This window comes from Lacerta agilis, chromosome 2 (genome assembly GCF_009819535.1).
Source record: "Lacerta agilis isolate rLacAgi1 chromosome 2, rLacAgi1.pri, whole genome shotgun sequence".
NCBI lineage: Eukaryota > Metazoa > Chordata > Lepidosauria > Squamata > Lacertidae > Lacerta > Lacerta agilis.
Window position 1 is genome coordinate 1,090,549 of NC_046313.1, and position 21,197 is coordinate 1,111,745.

General features: G+C 46.2%; 1 protein-coding gene across 3 annotated transcripts in view; it reads right to left on the bottom strand.

Moving 5' to 3' along the window:
- The window catches only part of OLFM2 (olfactomedin 2), a 170,660-nt gene that overhangs the window by 7,172 nt on the left and 142,291 nt on the right, over positions 1 to 21,197 (bottom strand). For all 3 annotated transcript variants that reach the window (XM_033136633.1, XM_033136617.1, XM_033136626.1), the window contains exons 4-5: positions 9,392 to 9,611; positions 4,314 to 4,420 (exon numbers count right to left, since the gene is read on the bottom strand). In XM_033136633.1, the coding sequence (XP_032992524.1) occupies positions 4,314 to 4,420; positions 9,392 to 9,611 (327 nt within the window). The remainder of the gene's footprint in view (positions 1 to 4,313; positions 4,421 to 9,391; positions 9,612 to 21,197) is intronic.

Genomic DNA, 21,197 nt, shown 5'->3' on the forward strand with positions numbered 1-21,197 from the left:
CTTTTTGGAGCATGCCACCCTAGAATACAGAGAACCAGCATCTCTTGGAGAAAGCTAGTCTGGATTCATTAATCCTCACACTCTGGAATCCCGGGGCTGCCAACCTGTATTATTAGGCCCATGGGTACATTTGATTTTTGAGCAAGTGCCATGGGTACCACCCACTCTGGTCACTTCTAATTCCCCTACCCAGATCATAAAAGAGAGAAAGTGTGTGCACAAACACATCACTTTTCCAATGGATCTGGGTAAAAGTCATATCCAGAAGAATTAATCTGAGTCTTGAAAAAGCACACAGAGCTGAAACTGGAAGTGGGGAAGGTTGTCACTCTTCCAACTTCCCCCTTCAGCTCTATGTACTTTTCAAGAGAAAAATGGTAACCAAGCTGACCACCACACAGCCATGATGGCAATGTGTGGCTTGGGGTCTCAGAGGCAAATGTGCGGTTTGAGGGCTCAAGGTCCCATTGGGCCAAATGGGGTGCTGCTCCACCAGTTTACAACCAATCTTGGAGGTGGCACTGACTGTCAGCTTCTACTTCCTTTGTCTCTACTGGGAGGAGGATGGAGACAAACTAGAAATAGTTGGCTCTGCCCATTACTGGTTTTGCCGACTGTTGATTTTCTGCCCTACCAGTCTCAATGGGCACCAGCCACCAATGCATACATAACCCCCCCCCCCCGGCCCCACTGCCTGTACTGAATCAGTTGATTGGGCTATCAAGCCCATTCTGTTACCTATGCTCTATTAACTGAAGATACCGAGTCTGTGAATGCTGCTTGTAAACTCTGGCCAAGTAACTCATTCATCATGGGCTTTCTGCCATCCAAATTTTGTCTCCCAATTGTTTCCCTCTGCTTTATCATGCCAAGAAGCTCAACTGCAAAAACTGAGTAAACATATCCCAACCTTTATGGATGATTTATGCTTGTTTTATTAAATGTTTTCTCTCCTTTAATTTACAGAGTTAAAACACATTTTCACTCTTTTTCTGCTGATCAAACGCTTGAGTAGTTTTTAATAACTGAAGAAGCATTGTGATAGCAAGAGGTGGGCAAGATTGATTTCACACTTGGAGGATGATCAGACAAAGTTCCCCTCCTTGGTGTCTTCTGCAGAGCTGGGGTGGAAGGGAGGGGAGCCTGTTTGGATTTCTTCTCAATAAATCCTTTGCTATGGAGCCACAGGACTTTGCCAAGTCCTTGAAAACTGGGAATATGTGATCCTGTAAAAGTTTATAAGGGTTTGTATTGACTGAAATTCACATTCACAGTTCCTGCCCAATTCCCAGCAAGGAGGGAAAGTGAACTAGTAGTGAGAGGTAGTGCTGGTAGCTATCACAGCCGTGGGAACCCTCAGCTGCTACATTCACCCAGAGACTACTGACCATAGTTCACATGTTCTTGTATGAAGTGGAGATAAAGCTTCTTTTACATGCAACTTGAAAGACAAAGAAGCAAGTAGAACGATACACTGGAATTACAAAATTGGAAGGTACCATATTGTCATCTACTCAACCCCCCTTCCACAAAGTGGAATAATCCCCAAGACAGATCTTCTGATTGACCCAAATAACTAAGACCACAGAATTGTGGGGAAAGCTTCAGTCAAAACGACCAATATGTTTTTCTAAACAGGAATATGAAGGGGTTAAAACTCATAGGGTTCCTGAATTCCTAGAGGGCACTCTTATGAGGTAACGTCTTCTACTTGCACAAGCAGGAAAAATATAATGGCTCTTAATTTTTTGAACTTCCTCCCACCTGAGGAACAGCCTTTTTCTCGTCATGCAGCTATAGGGATAAGAGGCAGGGTCTCTCCCAAGCCAAAGCACCATCTTCAATCTCAACCACATATTTTTAAAGTAATTTAGAAGTGGCTTTGCCTGTCTTGTATTTCTAATTGCTCTCTGCTGAGTCCTGAGCAACACTATTATGTAAGTAAATGTTACATTTTTCATGTTTACAATACAGTCTGTTACCTCATTATTTTGTAGAAGATAAAGAGGGGAACCCAGCCTGCTGGGGCAGTCTTAATCAATACATATAAGTGTCAGCTCCGTTCCTTCACTGACAGGGAATGAGAACGCAGGCACAGAGAGAGAACAGGTAAGAGTGAAATGCAGAGGGGAGGGAGAAGCAGCAGGGAGCGGCTGCAACTTGATCTCTTGGCACAGGAAAAAAAACGGAAGAGAGAGCCAGAGTGAAAGAATGCAACTTGTCAGCTCAGACAGTGACACAAACGCAGCAACACAGGGAGTGCCCTCTCCAAAATCTCACGAGACTGTCCGAGAAGCGCGAAAAGGACAGGAAGAGAGGGTGGGGGGTTTTCCTGTTGGGGGGAAAGAGGGCAGAACTTAGTTCTGGCAACTGTGCTTTCTGAGGATGAGCTCCGACTGGGAACTTTTGATTTGACTAATAAATCTGAAATAACTAACTGCCAGAGTCGTCTCGTGTGTGTGGGAGAGACCCAAGCCATTACAATAAGGTTCCAGTTTAAATGCTGCAAGGGATGGTATCTTTTTAATTCTGCAAATCCAATGCTATAAATCTTATGTGAAACTGGAGAGACAAATTAAGTTTCAGCAGATAAATTAAGTTTCAAATTCAGCGGAAAATATTTTACTCATAATTTTCATTATACTCAATTTACTATAATTCTCATTATAAGTGATGACACTAAGATTGTAGTCCTGCCCTATCTCCTAGAGGAGCACAGGGACAGCCACACAACATCACTTAAACGGCTTCACATATATGAGAGTTTAAAAACAATGCCTCTCTCTCCTATGCTTAGGCTTCTTATTACCAGACTAATTTCCAACCGTTAACATTTCTGCTATCCCATTTTTCAATTTTGCCTACAATAGGGATTCTGAACTTCCAAGGGACCACATTGGCCACTTTCAAACCCATACATTTCTCACAGAGCATCAATTAAGCTGAACTGCAAAACCAATGTAAATTAAGTTATAAAAGATGCTGACTTAGTCACCCCATACTTATGTTGGAAAACTGTGTTTGTTTAAACAGCCAGCTACTCTGTCAGATTTCAGTGTGTCCAAGAAAAAGAGAGTTTAGAGCTATGTAGACAGGAGGAAGCTCTGTTTTCCAGGCCACTCCCAAACCCCTTTTTTACAAAAAAAGGTTGATAATTGGGGATGCATCTGAAGGTGGGATAATCCTCTGACTTCTCAACAGATTGTATAAACCTTTCACCTTTTCAATTGAGATAAAATCTCAATCTTGTCCACAGTACCTCCACTGCTGAGCCACTGGGCCATTTCCCCCTCTCAATTTATGTCTGCACCACACATTTAAAGCACATTTATACCATAGCTCCCCCACAAAAAAATTCTGAATTGTAGTTTGCTCCTCACAGTTATCATTTGCATCACCCTTATCAAACTACAGGTTCCAGGATTGGGGGGGGGGGGAAGAACCAAGGGTGTTAAAGTGCTTTAAATCCTGGAAGCTGTAGTTTACACCTCACAGGGCCATAATTCACAGCACCCTTAAACTACAGGTCCCAGGATTCTTGGGCAGGGAAGGGAGAACCAGGCCTGTACAAGTGGTATAAAAGTGCTTTAAATGTATGGTGTAGCTGTGACTACAGCCCACCACCAGAATAATCTGAGGAACAGAAAAGGAAAGGGGTTCTGGGCCACTTGAGATTACTATCAGAAGTAGTAGAGCATGATACTCCCATACCGCACCTCCAAGTCCAATGTCAAGTGGTGGCAAGAGTTCTCCTCTCTTCTAAGATGTTAGGAGGATAGGAAGCTGCTTTATGCAGAGTCATACCGTTGGTCCATTTAGCTCGGTATAGTCCGCACTGACTGGCAGCAGCATTCAGGATTTCAGGCCGGGAATCTCTCTCAGCCTTTCCTGGAGTTGCTGAGGCTCAAACCTCCAATCTTGGACACGCAAAGCTGATGCTCTACCCTTGAGCCCTGACCCTGCCCCTGTTAATTAGCACCATTTTCTCCCCTCTGCCTTTTGCTAATCTTCTATCCCACAACCCGGACAGATGGCTTTATGCCATGTGTTTGGTACAGTCTCAAAACTTAGAAGGTTTGTGCTCATTTAGTCAGGTTTCACTCATTAAAATCAAACAACCTGGGAAAATCTGTGAGTTTAGTCTAATTTATATTTGTGCTAGGTTCAAACAAAACATTGAGCTTCTGGGTTGTGGGCTGTTGACGTACAAGCCAGCAACCCCGCTTACGAGCCGCTCCAGAGTCTCCTGAGAGCAATTCAACCTTGATTCTAAATAAGTGAGCCTAGGGGAATTTCGTCTCTCATGCACTCACCCGGCTGTCAGAACTTGGGGCCATGGTGTCCGTCATCCAAGAGCCAAATCTGGAGCCTGATGCCCGGATGGTGATGGGGTTGCTTACCCCTGTCAGCTTTCCACACCCTGAAGTACAAAACAGAGAGGGATGAGAGGCTTAGAGGACATGTGAGAAGGGAAAAGCTGGAAGCAGGTCTCATTGGCCAAGGAAAAACCAGGTAGATTTTTGTCTTGAGACCCAAGTTCAGATTCCTTCTTGGCTATGGGATCCCTGAGCAGCCCTGGACAAATCACGGTTCTTTTGTGAGGGAACAAAAGTTTGTTTGTTTGGGACCAGTTGCAGTGCCACCCCAACCCCCCAACCCCCAATGCAGTGGCTAAATGTAAATGATTAATAAACTCAAGCAGGCAATGGTCTGGATTAGAAAAGGCCACAACTTTATTGATTACAGATATAGATGGATTTTTGGCTCAGGCATTGGGTGTATATCCATTCCAGCCACCACAGGGGGGGAAATATTTAATTTTAAAAGGTTAAGGGAACTCAGTTCCCCTGAGTTCCTGCCCAAAAAAACCCTGAGCCTTACTTCAGCACTGATTTCACTGCATGATCAACATTGTTGGCTTAACTTGAACAAAACATTTTTTTTTCTGATTTAGAAAACCACAACCTCTCAAAGTAGAATTCCAAAAGCATTCAGAATTATTCAATGCCATATTTGAATGAGTTCAATATGTCCAGACTGTGCACTGTATGCTCTGTGATAATTCTGCTCTCGGTTAAGCAACCATACCACTGAATCAGCAGCAGAACCCACAGGCCGCAAATGAAGATGCACATTTGCCCTGCGGATTCTCTTCCACCCATTTCCCCAGTACTTTGCAGTAAAGCAGTAAATGTGAGTTGCATTGCAAGCTGGATGTGTGGTGACTCATCTGAATTGCCCCTCTGATAAGTGCACCCTAGTGATATTCTGACATCTCCGCATCTTTTATTTTCTGTTCAGCACAGCAGTAAGGCCCACATGACACCCGGATTATTATTCGCAAGGTATCAGCAGTGCAGCAAAACAGTCTGAGCTCACGAGCCCAAGAGAGCTCACGGCAGCTGCTGCCTGGAAAAGAAAAACATATGGTGTAGCAGCTAACAGAGGCAAGAACTTGCTCCAGATACCCCCATGGGTTGCATTTAGTTTTCAGCACACAGAACTGGCTTTGCCCTTTATAAAGGTTCTATCAATATTACCCACATTACACCCGGCTCAAACATGCAACATCAGCATGTGGTACAGCCCTTCCTGGGCTGTTCCACCTCCAAGTGCAGCTGGAGGAGTTCCTTCATGTGAAGAACGTCCTGCCCAGGGAGAGAAAGGGTTTCAACCTAGATTTCTCGCTGGCATCTCTTCATGAGTGGGAAATTTATACCTGCATGTACGATTTCCGCATTTTCTGTCATAAGTGAGCTTCTGAGGCTGGGGTACTCTCTGTCATGAGCCTCATATGAAAGTGTCATGGAGGAGGTGGCCTGATCCTGAGGAATAATGGGGGGGAGATCAGAGAGGTGGAGTCCTACTGGAATGGAGGAAGTGTTGGCAAGACCCAAAGAAATCCAGGAAATAGAGTTGGAAGAGACCACAAGGGCCATCCAGTCCAACCCCCTGCCAAGCAGGAAACACCATCAAAGCATTCCTGACAGATGGCTGTCAAGCCTCCGCTTAAAGACCTCCAAAGAAGGAGACTACCTCCAAAGAAGGAGACTACCTCCAAAGAAGGAGACTCCAAAGAAGGAGACTATCAAGTTCAATATGTTGAACTTGATCCAGCCAATTGGGGTAGCAGAGGATTGTTCTGCTATGGTGCAACTGGACACCCCTAGTCAGATCCCTCCTGACATAGAACTGCCCCCAGTGCCTCCCCCTGTCCGGGATGAGCCCCCTTCAGAGAAGGAGCCTATTGAGATGCTGAGCTGCTCCACCTCATGAGTAGACCTTACAAGCTCAGCCCACCCAGAAGAGTACTTGCTTCCTTGCCCAGTCTTGGGGCACAGGTTGTTGCCATGCTAAGTGCCATGTCTTCCTCTCCTTCAAAAAGAAGGTGCAACAAGCATATTGCTTGTTGGCCATGGCATAGCATGGGGGTGAGGGAGGCTGCGGTCCTGGGTGCAGAATTCCGAGGGGGCACAACCTGGCACCCCTACGACAGGCTCCCTTTGCCAAGGCCACATGACTGCCACCTTCCAGAGCTGCAGGTAGGTGAGCTGTGCTGGGCCAGGCCTCTGGGCTGTGGTGGCATCCCCTTCTCCCAATAGCCGGCAAAGGGATGCCCACCTCAGGTGGAACTCCTGCTGGCTGGAGCCCTGACTTTTCCTGGCCGGCACCAGTTCTTCCCAAGGGTCTCCGTCCCAGTATGTGTCCTTGGGTGAAGTGCACACCTCACAGAGGGAGCACAGAGAGGAGAGCTGTCTGCTTGCCCAGGACCCACCAGCACCAGCCTACACACTGCGTGGCCAGGGAAGGTGGCCAGGGAAGGGCTGCACTTGGCGCCTCAGCCTGCTCTCTCTGTCCCTCCTCTTAGACCTGCAGCAGCTGCTAAGCCCATCAAGGAACACCAGCCGCTACTCCTGCTGGGAGCTCACCGAGCTGAGAGGGTGAACGTGGCGACTGGCAGGCAATCTCCATGAGCAGCAGCTACTAAAGGCGCAGTCAAGTCTGCATGTTGCCTCCCGAACAATGCCTGCAAGGGGGTTAGGAGGCGCAATCCTTGCCTTGCCCTGGGTGCTAACAACACATGCTACACCACTGCCTGTTGGATCAACAACTCAGCATGCACCTAGCCAAGTACCTAATCCTCTTGCGCATCTGGTATACCTTGTAACCATGCCTTGCTCATGTACCTGCACTGATTTAAGCATTAAAGTCTCTGGCAGAAACCGAGCTGGGAGTTTGAGTTCTTTGTCTGGTAGTGAGAGCCTGGATGCCCTCCCATCCAATGACAGGCTTTTGCTCACCTGGGTGTAGCCTTCCACTTCAGGCCTTGGTTGCTCAGGTGCAAAGGGAGGACCAGTCTTCCTCCAATTTAGCCAGAAGCAGTGCAAGGAACAAGCAACTCTGCAGGCACCAAAAAAATGACTCCAAAAAGGTTTGCCAAGTGGCATCCGATGCTGACAACAAGTGAGGAGGGGAGAGGAGGTGGAGGAGGCACAGAAAATACCTCCATTGTACTGACTGGTGGGGAAGCGGGTTGATACATGCTGTGCTTAGTTCACCTTTATTAAATGCATTTGCCGTCCTCTCTATCGCTGGGGTGCACTTCTGTTGTCTGTTATTTGGCTTGATTGCAGGCTGTGAAATTCAGCCTTAGGAGAAAATGCACTTGGCTGATGCTTCCGTTTTCAACCAGGTGTCTTTTCTCTCCCCTTTGCTCTTTATTTTGTTACAGATGTATGTGTTATCATTCTCCTAGTGTTAAAGTTTTCCAAGCTTACAATAGGGCACTGCTTTATTCAAGCTTGTAAAGTGTCATTGCACAAGGACTGCTGTAACAACAACATCAATAATAATAGAGCCTGGGTTTTCCTACCTCAACTCGGCTGCGAGGCAAAGAGAGGAACTAGTCACCCACATGCAGCTCAGAGCTGGCAAGCTCTCAGTCTGCTTAATCCGTAAACCAGATAATCAGCTCACAAACAAATTTGTGTGCAAAGTGCTGTCAAAGTGCCTTCATTTTCTCCAGATTTCAGGATCCCAGTTCAAAGCTCTGTTTTCCTCCACCTGAGTTTTCCCTCCAGGGAAAACCAAACAAATACCTTGAATGTTCCTGAACAGATCTAATTGCCAATTCCTGTGGGGCAATCTGTATGTCTTGCCAGAATCTGAGGTTGATAAAATTTCAGCATCTCAGGATGTGATGCTTTAGGTCTCTCAGCTCTGTTTTTTGGATTTTCCAACTCTAAAGCCAGGGGAACTTAATAGCATTCCCCAAGGAAATCTACCTTCCACACTCAGTTCTGTGAGGGACTTTTACATGCAAGCTGCAACACAGATATGGCTGGGGAGAATTACTTTCATCCTTCAATCTTTGACTTGCACAGTGGCTCCTCATTGGCAGGATGGCATGGGAAAGTTCTATCAACAGACAATGGAGCCTCCATTTTCAGGAATATTATGCCTCTGAGAACTAGACACTGAATACAAAGGACAGCAGGGGGCTATTTTCCTCATCCCTTGTTTGAAAGTTTTACAGAAGCACCTGATTGGCTGCTGTTAGAAAGAGGGTGCTGGACCAGGCAGACATTTAGCCTAAACTAGCAGGAAAAGTTCTTCAGACATATTAGCATGGAAAAGATTAAAATGGCCACTACTCTCTTGCTGAGACAATGTAAGCTGCCCTTTCACTAGCGGAGGAATTGGAGTGAGGGGGGGACCGCACCACCCCTGGCAGCGTGATCCCAGTGGGGTGCCATCACAGCTGCCCCCCCCCCGCACTGGACGTCACGCCCCTACAGGTGGTGTGCTATGTCCCCAGGACACGCTCCAGCCCCGCCCCACCTATTCTCCACCCCCTGGTGCAGATATTTCTTTCTTAGCCACAACAGGAAGCATGAGCAATAACTATCCTTTGTCTTACAAACAAGAGCAATTCTATGGTAGGGTTGGGGACAAAGGCACTAGAACAGTGTTCCTCAGCCTTAACTCCCTGGACACTGTTGAACTGAAACTCCCATCATCCCCATATAGCCCAACAACACTGAGAGAAAACAAAATAAAAAATAAAAAAATAAAAAAAATCCTTCCAGTAGCACCTTAGAGACCAACTTTGTTCTTGGTATGAGCTTTCGTGTGCAGGCACACATACCAAGAACAAACTTAGTTGGTCTCTAAGGTGCTACTGGAAGGATTTTTTTATTTTTTATTTTGTTTTGACTATGGCAGACCAACACGGCTACCTACCTGTAATTGGAACACGGAGGGACTCGAGGTTGAAGAACACTGCTCCAGAGCAAGGATGAGGACCCTGTGGCTCTTCAGAGGTTGTTAACCTTCACCCACCATCACCCCAGTCAACCTAGGCAATGGTCAGTTTTAGTCCAGTACCCACCTAGCTTCTGCATGCAAGCATGCAAGCGAGCTTCCAGGACCAGCACACGCTGTTGGAGCTCCTCGTAATCGTAGGCTCCCATCTCTTCTTGGATCTGCAGCAAGCTGCCCGAAAGGTTCCTCACTTCTTCTTTCAGCTGCATGATGGTGCGGGTGTCTGACTTGTACTGATCCAGCACAGGGATAAGTGGCATCAGCTCTGCCATTTTGTCCTTTAGTTCCTGCCGGTGGGGAAATGAGAAATCAGAGGGGCAATAAAAGGACACTAGCAAAGGGCTTTGGAGCCTGTTGCCCTCCAGGTGATGCTGGTATACAGCATCCCGTAATGACTATCTCTGGCAATTGGCCATGCTGGCTGGGGCTGATGGGAGTAGGAATACTGCAGCTGGAGATTCCTACCCTAGCAAACCAGTCTTTGGCATTCTGCTACCACGCAATGGCTGCAGGACCTTAGGACCATCCCTCTTTTCACACTATGCCATGTGAGAGCAGCAAAGCATCTGATAAATTCCTGCAGTTACTCAGAAACTAACTGGCTGAGATAAGTGAGACCTTTTGGTTTAATTCACCTACTTGCCTGTGTGGCATTAGTTCATAACATTGAGATATCAAGAATGAAATCTGGTATGAATTTTCAGGAAGCAATTCTGTGCTCAAGGAAAGAACATTTATTGAAGAAAGCAAGCACATGAACTAATGTCACATCTAGCTTGAAGATTAAATCATTTATTGCTGACCTTACAGATGGAAAGGCTTCCAGAACCGCCTACAAATCAATAAATAATAATGCAGCTCCTACTTTCAGGCTTATAATCTAGAAGACATGGCACAAAAGGAAATGGGGAGGGGGAGGGAAGAGGAATGATGTTGGAATGAGAGCTTGTGTGCATTTTCAGGACACCGTTCTGCATCATGTGATATTTCCCTTGAGCACTCAAATATCACAATGAGACTTGTTTTGATTGTTTATGACACAATTCTTCGAAGGTTTAACACCAAGTTTATTTAGTATCAATTATCCAATCAGAACAACAACAGGAAAAGATCAAAAGAGCAGATTAAAACATCGACAAAGTAACAACCAACAGAGAGTTAGACAGTATTAGAATTCTACAAGTATTCCCAAGGAAATGTAAGCAGCAGTGATCAGACAGGTGGCTAAAACAAGAAATTTTTCAATCAGTGGCAGAATACCAAAAATGAGGGAGACAATCTGACCTCCCAGGACCTTCCACTTACTAGACAACACTGCAGAAAAATTGATCTCCATTATGCATCCTATTTTGCAATGTGATCCATGAAATCTCTCAGACATGTTATTTTCTAGTTTAAACTAGAGAAAGATCCAGGATAAAACATCATGTTTGATGAAACACAAAAACCCAGAAAAAGAGGTGCCAGAACTTGTTCTCTTAGAATGGCAATGACACCCACCTGAGAGGTGCCAGAACTGAATTTTGGCTGGGGGGGGGGAAGCCCTGCAGAATACTAACTTTTGTCAGTGCATCTCAGATTCATCCTTGTTCATATTCAGTGATTGAATTATGATTCAGCAGCTAATTCCTGCCTAAAAGCAGTGTATACATAGAACACAAAATGAAACTGTAGCAAATTGCTATAATTGAGGAAATGCAGTGCAATAAAGCAGGACTGCTGAAAAAGGCAATAAGATACAAAAAGTCCATGCATGTATATGGAGGTCTACCTCACAATGGAGAGGCAGTCTTAAGTGAAGAATGGAGGCCTGGCTTCTCTGCTCTGTTCTCAGCAGCCTAACCATCTTCATGGGATTCTGTGAGTCTATAATAAGATAATCCTGAGTTCCTTAGAGGAAGTGTGGACTACAAATGGGAATCCCTGGATCTAGGCAAAACTCACCTGTGGAATAGTCATGCGTATGATAATCACAGAATCATAGAAGTGTAGAGTTGGAAGGGACCATGAGGGCCATCTAACCCAACCCCCTTTGCCCAGTGTGGGGCTCAAACCCACAACCCTGAGATTAAGAAGGTTCTCAGCAAAGTGCTGTTCAATGGGCTTCCTTACCTACAATGGTAGACCCCCAACCCTAGGATTCATGGGGGAAGGAGTTCTTTGTTGGTGCTTGCAGCTCCAGTCAGCACCCTGCCTCCAAACAGTTTCCTAGAAGGACACTGACTGAGGTGAGTAACTGCCACCACTATAACGTATTTATGTAGCAGTAGCCATTCCTCCCCTCATCCTGTTCTGTAGGCTCTCAGTAGAAAGGGATAGAGACAGGGGTTGGCAAGGCTTACCGGGCATGGGCCTGACCACTCCTGCAGAGATCCTCCGTGGGCCGGACTGGCACAGCGCAATGTCAGAAATTGCATCTGTGCAGGTCTGCGGTGCTGGAAATCACTTCTGCACATGCCCAGATGCCAGAAATTGCACCTGTGCAGAAGCAATTTTCGGCACCTGGGCATGCACAGAAGCGATTTCCAGAGTCATGGACATGCGCAGATGCAATGTCTGGCATCTGGGCATGTGCAGAAGCCATTTCTGGAGCTGTGGAAGAGAGTCCCCATGCCGCGCTGGTTTAGTGCAGTGTGCGGGGACTCACTGAGCAGGCGGCTTGGTTTGGGGGCAGCTCATGGGCCAGTTAAGCGACCCTCATGGGCCGCTTCTGGCCCATGGCCCTTAGGTTGCCAACCTCTGGGATAGAGTCAGGCCACATCTCTTTAAGCAAGGGTCAGCGAAGTCAGGACCATGGGCAGCTCATAGTGGCCCTATTTCCTCCTATGGCATCTGCTGTATGATTTTATATCAGCAAAGAGAAGAAGCCTTGTCTAACCTGAAAAGATCTCACCTTCTTGTAGGAGTTGGCTGTGATTTTGTGTCCTTTGGCTTCTGCAAGGCTGAGGAAGCACTGTTGATGACTCCTGAGACCAAAGAAAGGGATCCTTCTTCTGGCACGGGAGGCCATGGGAGAAGGTACTAATAGATCTTCCTTGGGTGAACCAGCCTGTACTCTCCTCTGAGTCTTCCTTGCTATATTGTGGGTCCCAGGGGGGGATGGGAGAGGAAGTTTACACAACATCGGGGCCATTGTGTGGGAGTGGGGAATGAGCACCCATTTTTTGTGGCAATGGCCATTTCACCTCAAAATGCCCAAGAAGATGAGTCATCTTCTAAGACACAATTGAAAACAGAAATGGTGCCTGGAAGCCTAGGAATATGTCAGCAGTGGACTTTTCTGGGGCTCCAGCAACTGCCTGGAGATGCCAGGGGCTGACAACATCCCTAAACGTAGGTGTGCTACAAAACAGTAGTATACCATCAGCTAGTTTCTCTTTCCATTCAACCACAGAAACACTGCATTGCTCTCTTTCACCTACCCCTAATGAAGATCAAAGGCTTCCTATCTTGTTTACCACAGGCCTGTTAATGATGACAGAACTCCTGGAATATGGTTAGGGAGTCATAAATATTCACAAGGCATATTTTGCCTCCCAGATTCAAAATCAATAATAATGCTTATGCTAACTCTGGTTCGTTCCAAGCACTTTAAAAACACAACCTAATTGCTCACTACAGCCCCAAATAAACCCCTCATTATTTGGGATAGTGAACAAGACCTAAGGAAGGAAAGTTGCACCCACAGTTTGAAGGGGGGGACCCAACCCATTGCATTACATTAGGAAAAGGGCAAAGGAGGAAAGGGAGAAACACTGTTTCCCAGAGCATCCCCAACTTTCAAAGCAACCACAAGGGGCTACAAACCAGTAAAAAAGAAAAGAAAAAGGAGGGTGCAGGAACAGAACAGAAACCCATAGAAAATCAGAAGTGCAGTATGACATATCCACTTTGGTTCTAAGAGAGTGCAGCAGATATTAGAGTTTTATAAACAGGCAGCACCGTGGAATTCGCTCTCTGGAATCACATGCTTGCCATGAGTAAGAGGACTCTGGCCTGCAGTGTGAGTCTCTCAGCAGTTTCCTTCTTCAGTCAGATGTCCTTGTGGTGAAGCGAGAACTTGCAGGGCGGATCCCAAAATTCTGCCAGTGGAATGCTCCATGATTCCAAAGGGTACAGGGGGGGCCCTCTTGAAGGTGCCTTTGGGTGATACAAGTCCCAGTGAGAGGCTAGGAAGAGGCATGTACAAGGCCATTCTCACAGACCCATTTTGAGAATGTGTGGCAGGAGCCACAGGAACATAAGGGAAGGCTTATCTAATCCAGCATGCTGTTCTCACAGCAGCTAACCGGAGGCCTACGGGAAGCCCAGAAGCAGGGCATGAGCACAATAGCAATAACTGCACATCAGAGAATCCTTTGGGATTCTTTGAAAAACTGCTTCAAAAGCCCCTGGACTGCCAATGTAGGTTTGCTAGGAACCCTCCTGAAAGTCAAATGACTTTCTTAGGAAGGAAGGCAAGAACAGAGAAAGTTGGTCTTGTATTGAATCAGACAGTTTCTCCATCTAGCATAGGACTGCCTACTCTGGCAGTGGCTCTCCAGGATTTCAGAGGGTCCCACCTGCAGATGCCAAGGACTGAACTCTTTCTTCTGCACACAAAGCAGGGGTTCTGCAGCTGAGCTATGGCTCTTGCTTAATTAGTGCTAATTACATGATTTACTGATGGTTTCCAATCCTCACCCCTACCCTGAGTATATAAACCTGAAATCCAGGATGACACCCCATATTTTTCCTCAGTCCACAAATGTTACTACTTTCCCTGCCCACTTTCAAAGGAACAAAAGGTATGATGGGCTGGAGAAGTGAACTTTCACGAGCTCAAGAAATCAGTGCCTGGCACAGTGGTGGCAGAACATAATAGCTAGAGAAGCACTGGCATTGGGAATTAAAAGAGCTCAGTGAAAATAGGAATAGGAACATAGGAATCTTCCTTACACTGAGTCGAAGCATGGTCCATCTAGCTCAGCATTGTCTACACTGACTGGCAGCAGGCTTCTGCAGGGTTTCAGGCATTCCCAGCCCTACCTGCAGATGCCATCAGGGATTGAACCTGGGACCTTCTGTGTGCAAAGCAGGTGCTCTGCTACTGGGCCACAGCCCTTCCTCAACAGAATGGGCAACGTAGAGAAGCGTCTCTCTCTTTCTCTTAATCTCTCTCTGTCTTATAACCATTGAATATGAGAAAGGTCACCCTGGTGGAAGGACCAGGTGGAAAAGGAGCCAGGCTTCCTGCCCCACAAGCATGCCCACCTGCACAGAATGCCTCATGCTGGTGGATGCCTTCACAGGTCAAGCAGGTCGACATCCAAAGGTGAAACACAATGCAGGTGTCAGTGCTGCTGGCCTTTGGCAATCCCTGCGTCATCTTCTGGGCTCTCTGAACTTTAAAGGCCAGATCTTACTTGCTGGGGAGGGCCAGCTGTGTGCAGCTGATGGCAAGCTGAGAGACTTAAAGGTGGGAGAGAAATTGCTGCTGCATTTTTTATGACCCTGGCTGAGAGTGAAAGTGTGTTTGTGAAAGGGAGGGGAGGGGGAGGGGTCATGAACAAACAGCGGCAAGGAAGGTGGAACCTTTGGAAGAGAAAGTGTAGGTGATGTGGAGAGGGCGGGGAAAATGGCTGGGCTTGCTGACATTTGCACATAAAGCTGGGAGAAGAGGGCTCCAAATGAAAAAAAAAAATGGTGAGGGAGGGTTGGAATGCTGAAAAGAATGAGGGCAATAAATATGGTGGGTGTGCATGCACTGCGGTGAAGCCGGCAGCACAGAATGTGTTGGTAGCATAAGAAACAGACCATGCAAATTAGCCGGGAAATCTTGGGTTGTTGCTGATGCAAAATATGGTGTGTGTGTGTGTGTACACAACCAACTGGATATCAACTGCTACACTTAATGAACAGTGCTGGCTCCAGGGTTTTGTTAGTTCCGTAGACCGAGACACTCTCCATGGACCGTCTTAATCTGGAGCGGGTTGGTGGAGCAAACATAATTCTCTCAAAGGCCCCTGACCTCCTTGGGATAACAGGCCCTTTGACAGCTACTGAGTCCTGGCAAGGATTACTAAAGATGGAACCATTGCTTTCAAATAAAGGACTGATACAGCAAGCCTTGTGTGGGCTCTCCTTACAAAGCTTTTCTCTCTCTTCACTTTCAGCTGGTTCAGGTGGTGAAGCTTTCCCTGCAGTTACTTAAACCTGCAGTTGAGGATGGAGGAAACCGTGTGCAGTATTTTGAATGCTTCTCTGTGTTATGTGTCAGGGACTCCTGGGGCTAGAACTGGGGAACTTTGGCTCTGTTTGCAGCATCCCCGTGTGGTGAGCTTCTGAAACTGCAGCTTGGAACATCTTTTTGGGGGTGGCTGGAGTACGAACTCTCAAGCTTTGGTCTGGCCCCACCCTGGCTAATGGGGCGCTCCTAGACAGGAAGGGCTATCAAATGCCTTCCATTTGGGCTGAGACCTGGCCTGAGCAACAAGGTCTCCCTGGCTTTACTGCATCCCTCAGCTCCCATATGATAGCTGCTTATAGGTCAGCCCTGATCCAGAACACACACACACACACTCACCCCAATATGTGAGCAAGATGACTATGCTGGGTGATTCCTCCTGTCCTGCTAGCTTTGGTATGCAGCATATGGCACCAGAGTCTGGTAACTCTTCGCCAAGGGACAGCAAGTTCCACCCTCCCCTGGCCAGGCTGTTGTTCAAGGAAACTCAAAATTTGTGACACCCCCCCCCCCCCAGTTGCAGCCTAACATGGTACAGTCCAGGAAAAGCTTTAACACTTGACTCTTTTGAATATATAAATTGCCCCTTTATTAACTGATTTTAATTTTGTTCTTACTGAGAAGCTGCAAAAAGTAAGGTGGGAACTCTTTAAAGAGCAGAACAGTCTTCTGTTTTGGCAAAGTAGGCTCTACTCTACCTGATCTCATGGTGCTTCTGTTTATGGCAAGTGGGGTGTCCAGACTAGCATTACCCCACCCCCAAATATGTCCCACAACATACCAACATTACCTGGTTCTCCCAGGTCCCACGTCCCCAATTAATGTCATTCTTCCATATCTGTTTTTGTTCTCAGGAAGGTAATACCAAAGCAAAAATACCAAGAAAGGCAGATGGGTCTTGAACCAGGAGCTTCATGGTCTCAGGCAGCAGCCTAGCCTAGCATATTATCCAGAAGTGTATGCATTCAGTATCTTCCACTGGCTGCATTCCAGATCCCCTGGAGCTGAATACTCAGTCCAGATCTGATTCAAGATATGAGAAGCCAGGCTCTGACACTTACTATAGCTCAGGACAAGGAGGGCACAAGGAGAAGGGGCGTGCTCTGGTCCATGGGGTCATGAAGAGTCGGACACGACTGAACGACTGAACAACAACAACATAGCTCAGCAGAGCATATGATGGTCCCATGTCCAACCCATTGGCATATCCACTTTAAGAAAAGGATCCAAAAGCAGTTAATGTGAAAAACCACTGCCTGTGCCCCTGGGCAGCTGCTGCCAGCCACAATAGACAACACTGAACCAGGTGGATGAAGAGGATGACCTGGTATCAAGCAGCTTCCTTGTGATATTTGGGAGCATGCACACAAAGTGAAGATCTTTGCTCCCTGTGCACAAGGACATGTAGTTAGTTGCTGGTTTGCTCTGGGAGAGGTTCAACATTAAGCAGGCAGCTGCCATGCCTAGCCCAGGATGGGTGTACTTGTGAAGAAGCACTCAAGCCTATTTTTCCAAGAAGCAGGCTGACCCATCTAGCAGGCAGTGTATCGACCTGGGCATAAGTGCTCCAGTCTGCCACTTGATATAGGACAGAGACAGATAATGGGCTAAAGGATCCAAGCTAGCATTCATAATGGCACATTTGAAGTGTTCATTCTGCATCACTCTGACTATTAGTAGCCAGCAGGGACATCACTTGTGCATGGAATGCAAGCTTTACTGGTAGAAAGTCCCCGGTTCAATCCCTGGCATCTCCAGGTAGGGCTGTGGAAAAGGCTCCTGTCCACCGTGAAGAGCCACTGCCTGTCAGTGTACTGTAGACAATATTGAGCTAGATGGGCCAACTGGTCTGACTGTGTATAACACCGCTTCCTAAATTCCCACACTCCTACGGTGGAACAGTCTCTCTTGGGAGGTGGTGGGCTCTCCTTCCTTGGAGGCTTTTAAGCAGAAGTTGGATGGCCATCTGTCGCGGGTGCTTTGGCTGTGACCTGTGGAAGTTCTGGGCCCTAAAAATGAGCTCAGGAAGAGGACAAGAGTGAACAACAGGATAGTTTTTTTTTGGCAGGGGGGGAGAGAATGCAGGAAAATATAATAATAATAATTAATTGCTTTAAAAGAAAGACCTATTCTTGGGTGGAAAAAAAAAGAATTTCTGGCTATACAAATGTGCTCTCAAAAGGAATGGATGGCACAATAGCTGAAAACATAAAACGATGAAAAATGGAGTAAACTGAGTAGAAATTTCTTTCCTCTCAGATACCACACAATGCTGGAGGGGCAAAGGGATAAGCTGACCCATTCACTCTGCCAACCCCAGAAACAGTATATTTTCTAAACAATTTAGTGATTCCCCCTTGCCCAGAGCAAACAGAGAGCATAACAATGGGGGGGGGGGAAACTGGAGCGTGTCTGCCCACATTTCTGGCCATGCATGAAAAAGACACTGGAGAAACGAAACTTTCTGCAATGTAAGCAAGCAATGAAAGCTGCATGGTTTAGAATTGTTCGGGAATGATTTATTATATATATATATGTTAAAAAGAAAAAGTTATAATATAAAGAAAACAGAATTAAAGAAATAAGGATATTAAGTGTATAAGGAGTAGTGGATTTTAGAAGAAATATGAACGCTTGAATAAATGTACAAAAAATAAGTCATAATCAGAAAAAAGCAGGACCAGCAGCCCAATGCTGCAGCGTATTCTGCTCACTTCTTAATAGGTGGTGTTCTTTGTTCAGGGGTCCAGGCAGCCATGCCCTTGTCCACAATATTTCTTTCCACCCACCCTCCTTTTTTAGCCCTTTGTTTCTATCTGGCAAGCACCATATTGAGACTACTGGGCATGCTCAGTTCTCACTGTGATGGCTTGCTGTTGTGGGGTTTGTTTGTTTGCTGGAGGAGGGTTGTCTAAGCACTTTCAGATGGATTCCCCCAAACATTCATAAGAACACTCAAAGAACCCAGCTGGATCAGGCCAATGGGCCACCTAGTCCAGCATCCTGTTCTCACAGTGGCTAACCAGATGTCCATTGGAAGCCCACACATAGGACCCAGGGCAACTGTTCTCTCCCCACCAGTTGATTCCTAGCCACTGGTATTCAGACTGTGGAGGGAGAAAACTCTAATACTTCCTTTTTGCTTCTCGGTTGCTTTATTTTGGCTCCAATTCTGCTGGCACCCAGCACCTACGTTTGCTATTAAAGGGAGTGATACACGGCAATGTTCATTTCTTTTGGCATATGTTGATGAAAGACTATCTATTTAAAGATAAGGAATGGAATTCTAAGATGGCTACTGCTGCAGGAGTCACAGACACCCAGAAGTACCGGAATGGGTTACTTCCAGGTTCGGTGGTTTGCACATGCGCAGACGTGCAAAATGACATGCGCAGAAGCGCCGAATCGCATCGCGCACATGCGCAGACGTGACTCTTCATGATGCATTCTGCTCATGATGCGAACGGGGCTCCGGAATGGATCCTGTTCGCATCCAGAAGTACCACTGTATAACAGATAGATAACAGTAAAAGATGCAGGAAAAGGAAAAAGAATAATTTTTCTTTGAATATGGAACCCATGGAGGGAGGGAAGTCCAAAGGTTTGAACAGGGGTCAGCAAACTTTTTCAGCAAGTGGCCGGTCCACTGTCCCTCAGACCTTTTGGGGGGCCGGACTATATTTTTTTGGGGGGGGGAGGGGAGAAATGAACGAACTCCTATGCCCTACAAATAACCCAGAGATGCATTTTAAGTAAAAGGACACATTCTACTCATGTAAAAACACGCTGATTCCTGGACCGTCCACAGGCCGGATTTAGAAGGTGATTGGGCCAGATCCGGCCTGTGGGCCTTAGTTTGCCTACCCATGGTTTAAAAGAATCTTTTATTTTAATGTTTTGAAATGGTTAAAGTTGAAATGTATAAAATTATGTAAAACCAATGAATTTTTTTTTAAAGAAAAAGGCAGGAACATATCCTGATATAACAACAACAACAACAACAACAACAACAGAGGCTTAATCTATTAAGAACTGGATGCCTTTTAAAAATTAATTTCTGTAATGCCAATAGTGGTACGTCATGTTACGGACGGGATCCGTTCTGGAGGCCGGTCCATAACGTGAAATGCCTGCAACTCGAAGTGCTGTGTCTGTGCAGGTGCGCAGCATGATCTGGCACTTCTGCGCATGCATGAGCGGCAAAACCTGGAAGTAACCCATTCTGGTACTTCTGGGTTGCTGCAGGATGTAACGCGAAAAGACGCAACATGAAGCAGATGCAACACGAGGTATGACTGTATATGTAAGTGTACAAGTTAGGTTTAAAATGTTATGATCTAACATGTATCATACCTCATTATGCTCCCTAATAAATATTTTTTTCCAATCAAAATGGCAGAAATTTGGGGTGGAAATGATAAAAATTATGTGTGGATATCTTTAAAGTACTCACTACACTTTAAGGCAGACCATTTGGCATGATGCTTCCACTTCCATGTTTACGTGGAATGAACCTGGTTTTAATACTGAACTTTTCGTCTGCCACCACTTTATGCTTGTGCCAATGTGGAAGAGTGAGTGACATGGGCTAGATAGAATCATAGAATCATTCTATGGAAGAGTTGGAAGGGACCCTGAGGGTCCTCTAGTCCCACCCCCTGCAATGCAGGAATCTCAACTAAAGCACCCATGACAGACGGCCATCCAACCTCTGCTAAAAACCTCCAATGAAGGCAAGTCTACAACCTCCCAAGTGAGTCTGTTCCACTGTCAAACAGCTCTTACTGCCAGGGTAATAAAACCTCTTTGAATCATTGTGTAGGTTGCTATCTCAACATCAGAGGCTTCCACCTTGCCCTCTTGACTTAAAGTGTCCTATTTAATGCTTGTTTGTACATGAGAGCTGATTAAGATCCCAACAGCTTGATACTGTGGAACATCTGCCCGATGGCTGCATCTCCACCTCAACCTGCCAGTGACTGCTCCACTTACAGTCAGCTTGGTCATTCCTGCGGCCCCAGTGACAAATGGCACCCATGACCCAGTGTGTTGGTATGTCAAAAAGGCTTCATCTATTCTAATTGGACTGCCAATGCCAGGCCAGCATTGCTATGCAAGGGGCAAGGGGCAGAGGCTGGGGTTTGGGCACATCCAGTGGAAGGAAGCTACTGCTCACTGACAATGCCTAGGGAAGGGATAGCTAGCCTCAGTTTCCAAGAGGAATTGTGGAACAAAAAGATCCAGACTAAACAAAGACAATAATGGGAGTCAAAGAGCAAATAAATTGGGGTGAACAAAAAAAGGAGGAGAGATCCAGTTCTCTGAAGCAAGAAAGCTAAATTAAAAGTGAAGCAAATTCTATAAAGAGAAAGGCTGAACATATAGAAATTGTCAGAGGGGGAAAGGGCCATCCTCTAAATGCAAATGGTGTCAGGTTCAATCCCTGGTGTATCCAAGTAGGGTTGTGAAGGACTCTTGCTTTGGAGAGCTGCTGCTGGTCATTGTCAACAGTATTGAACTAGGTGCACCAATTGCCTAACTTGGTGTAAGGCAGTTCTTGTGTCCCTAAGAGGTAGGGGGGAATGGAAATGGTTGAGCTAAGATAAATATTTATATCTTTAGGTGTGTGAACAGAATGGGGTATGAA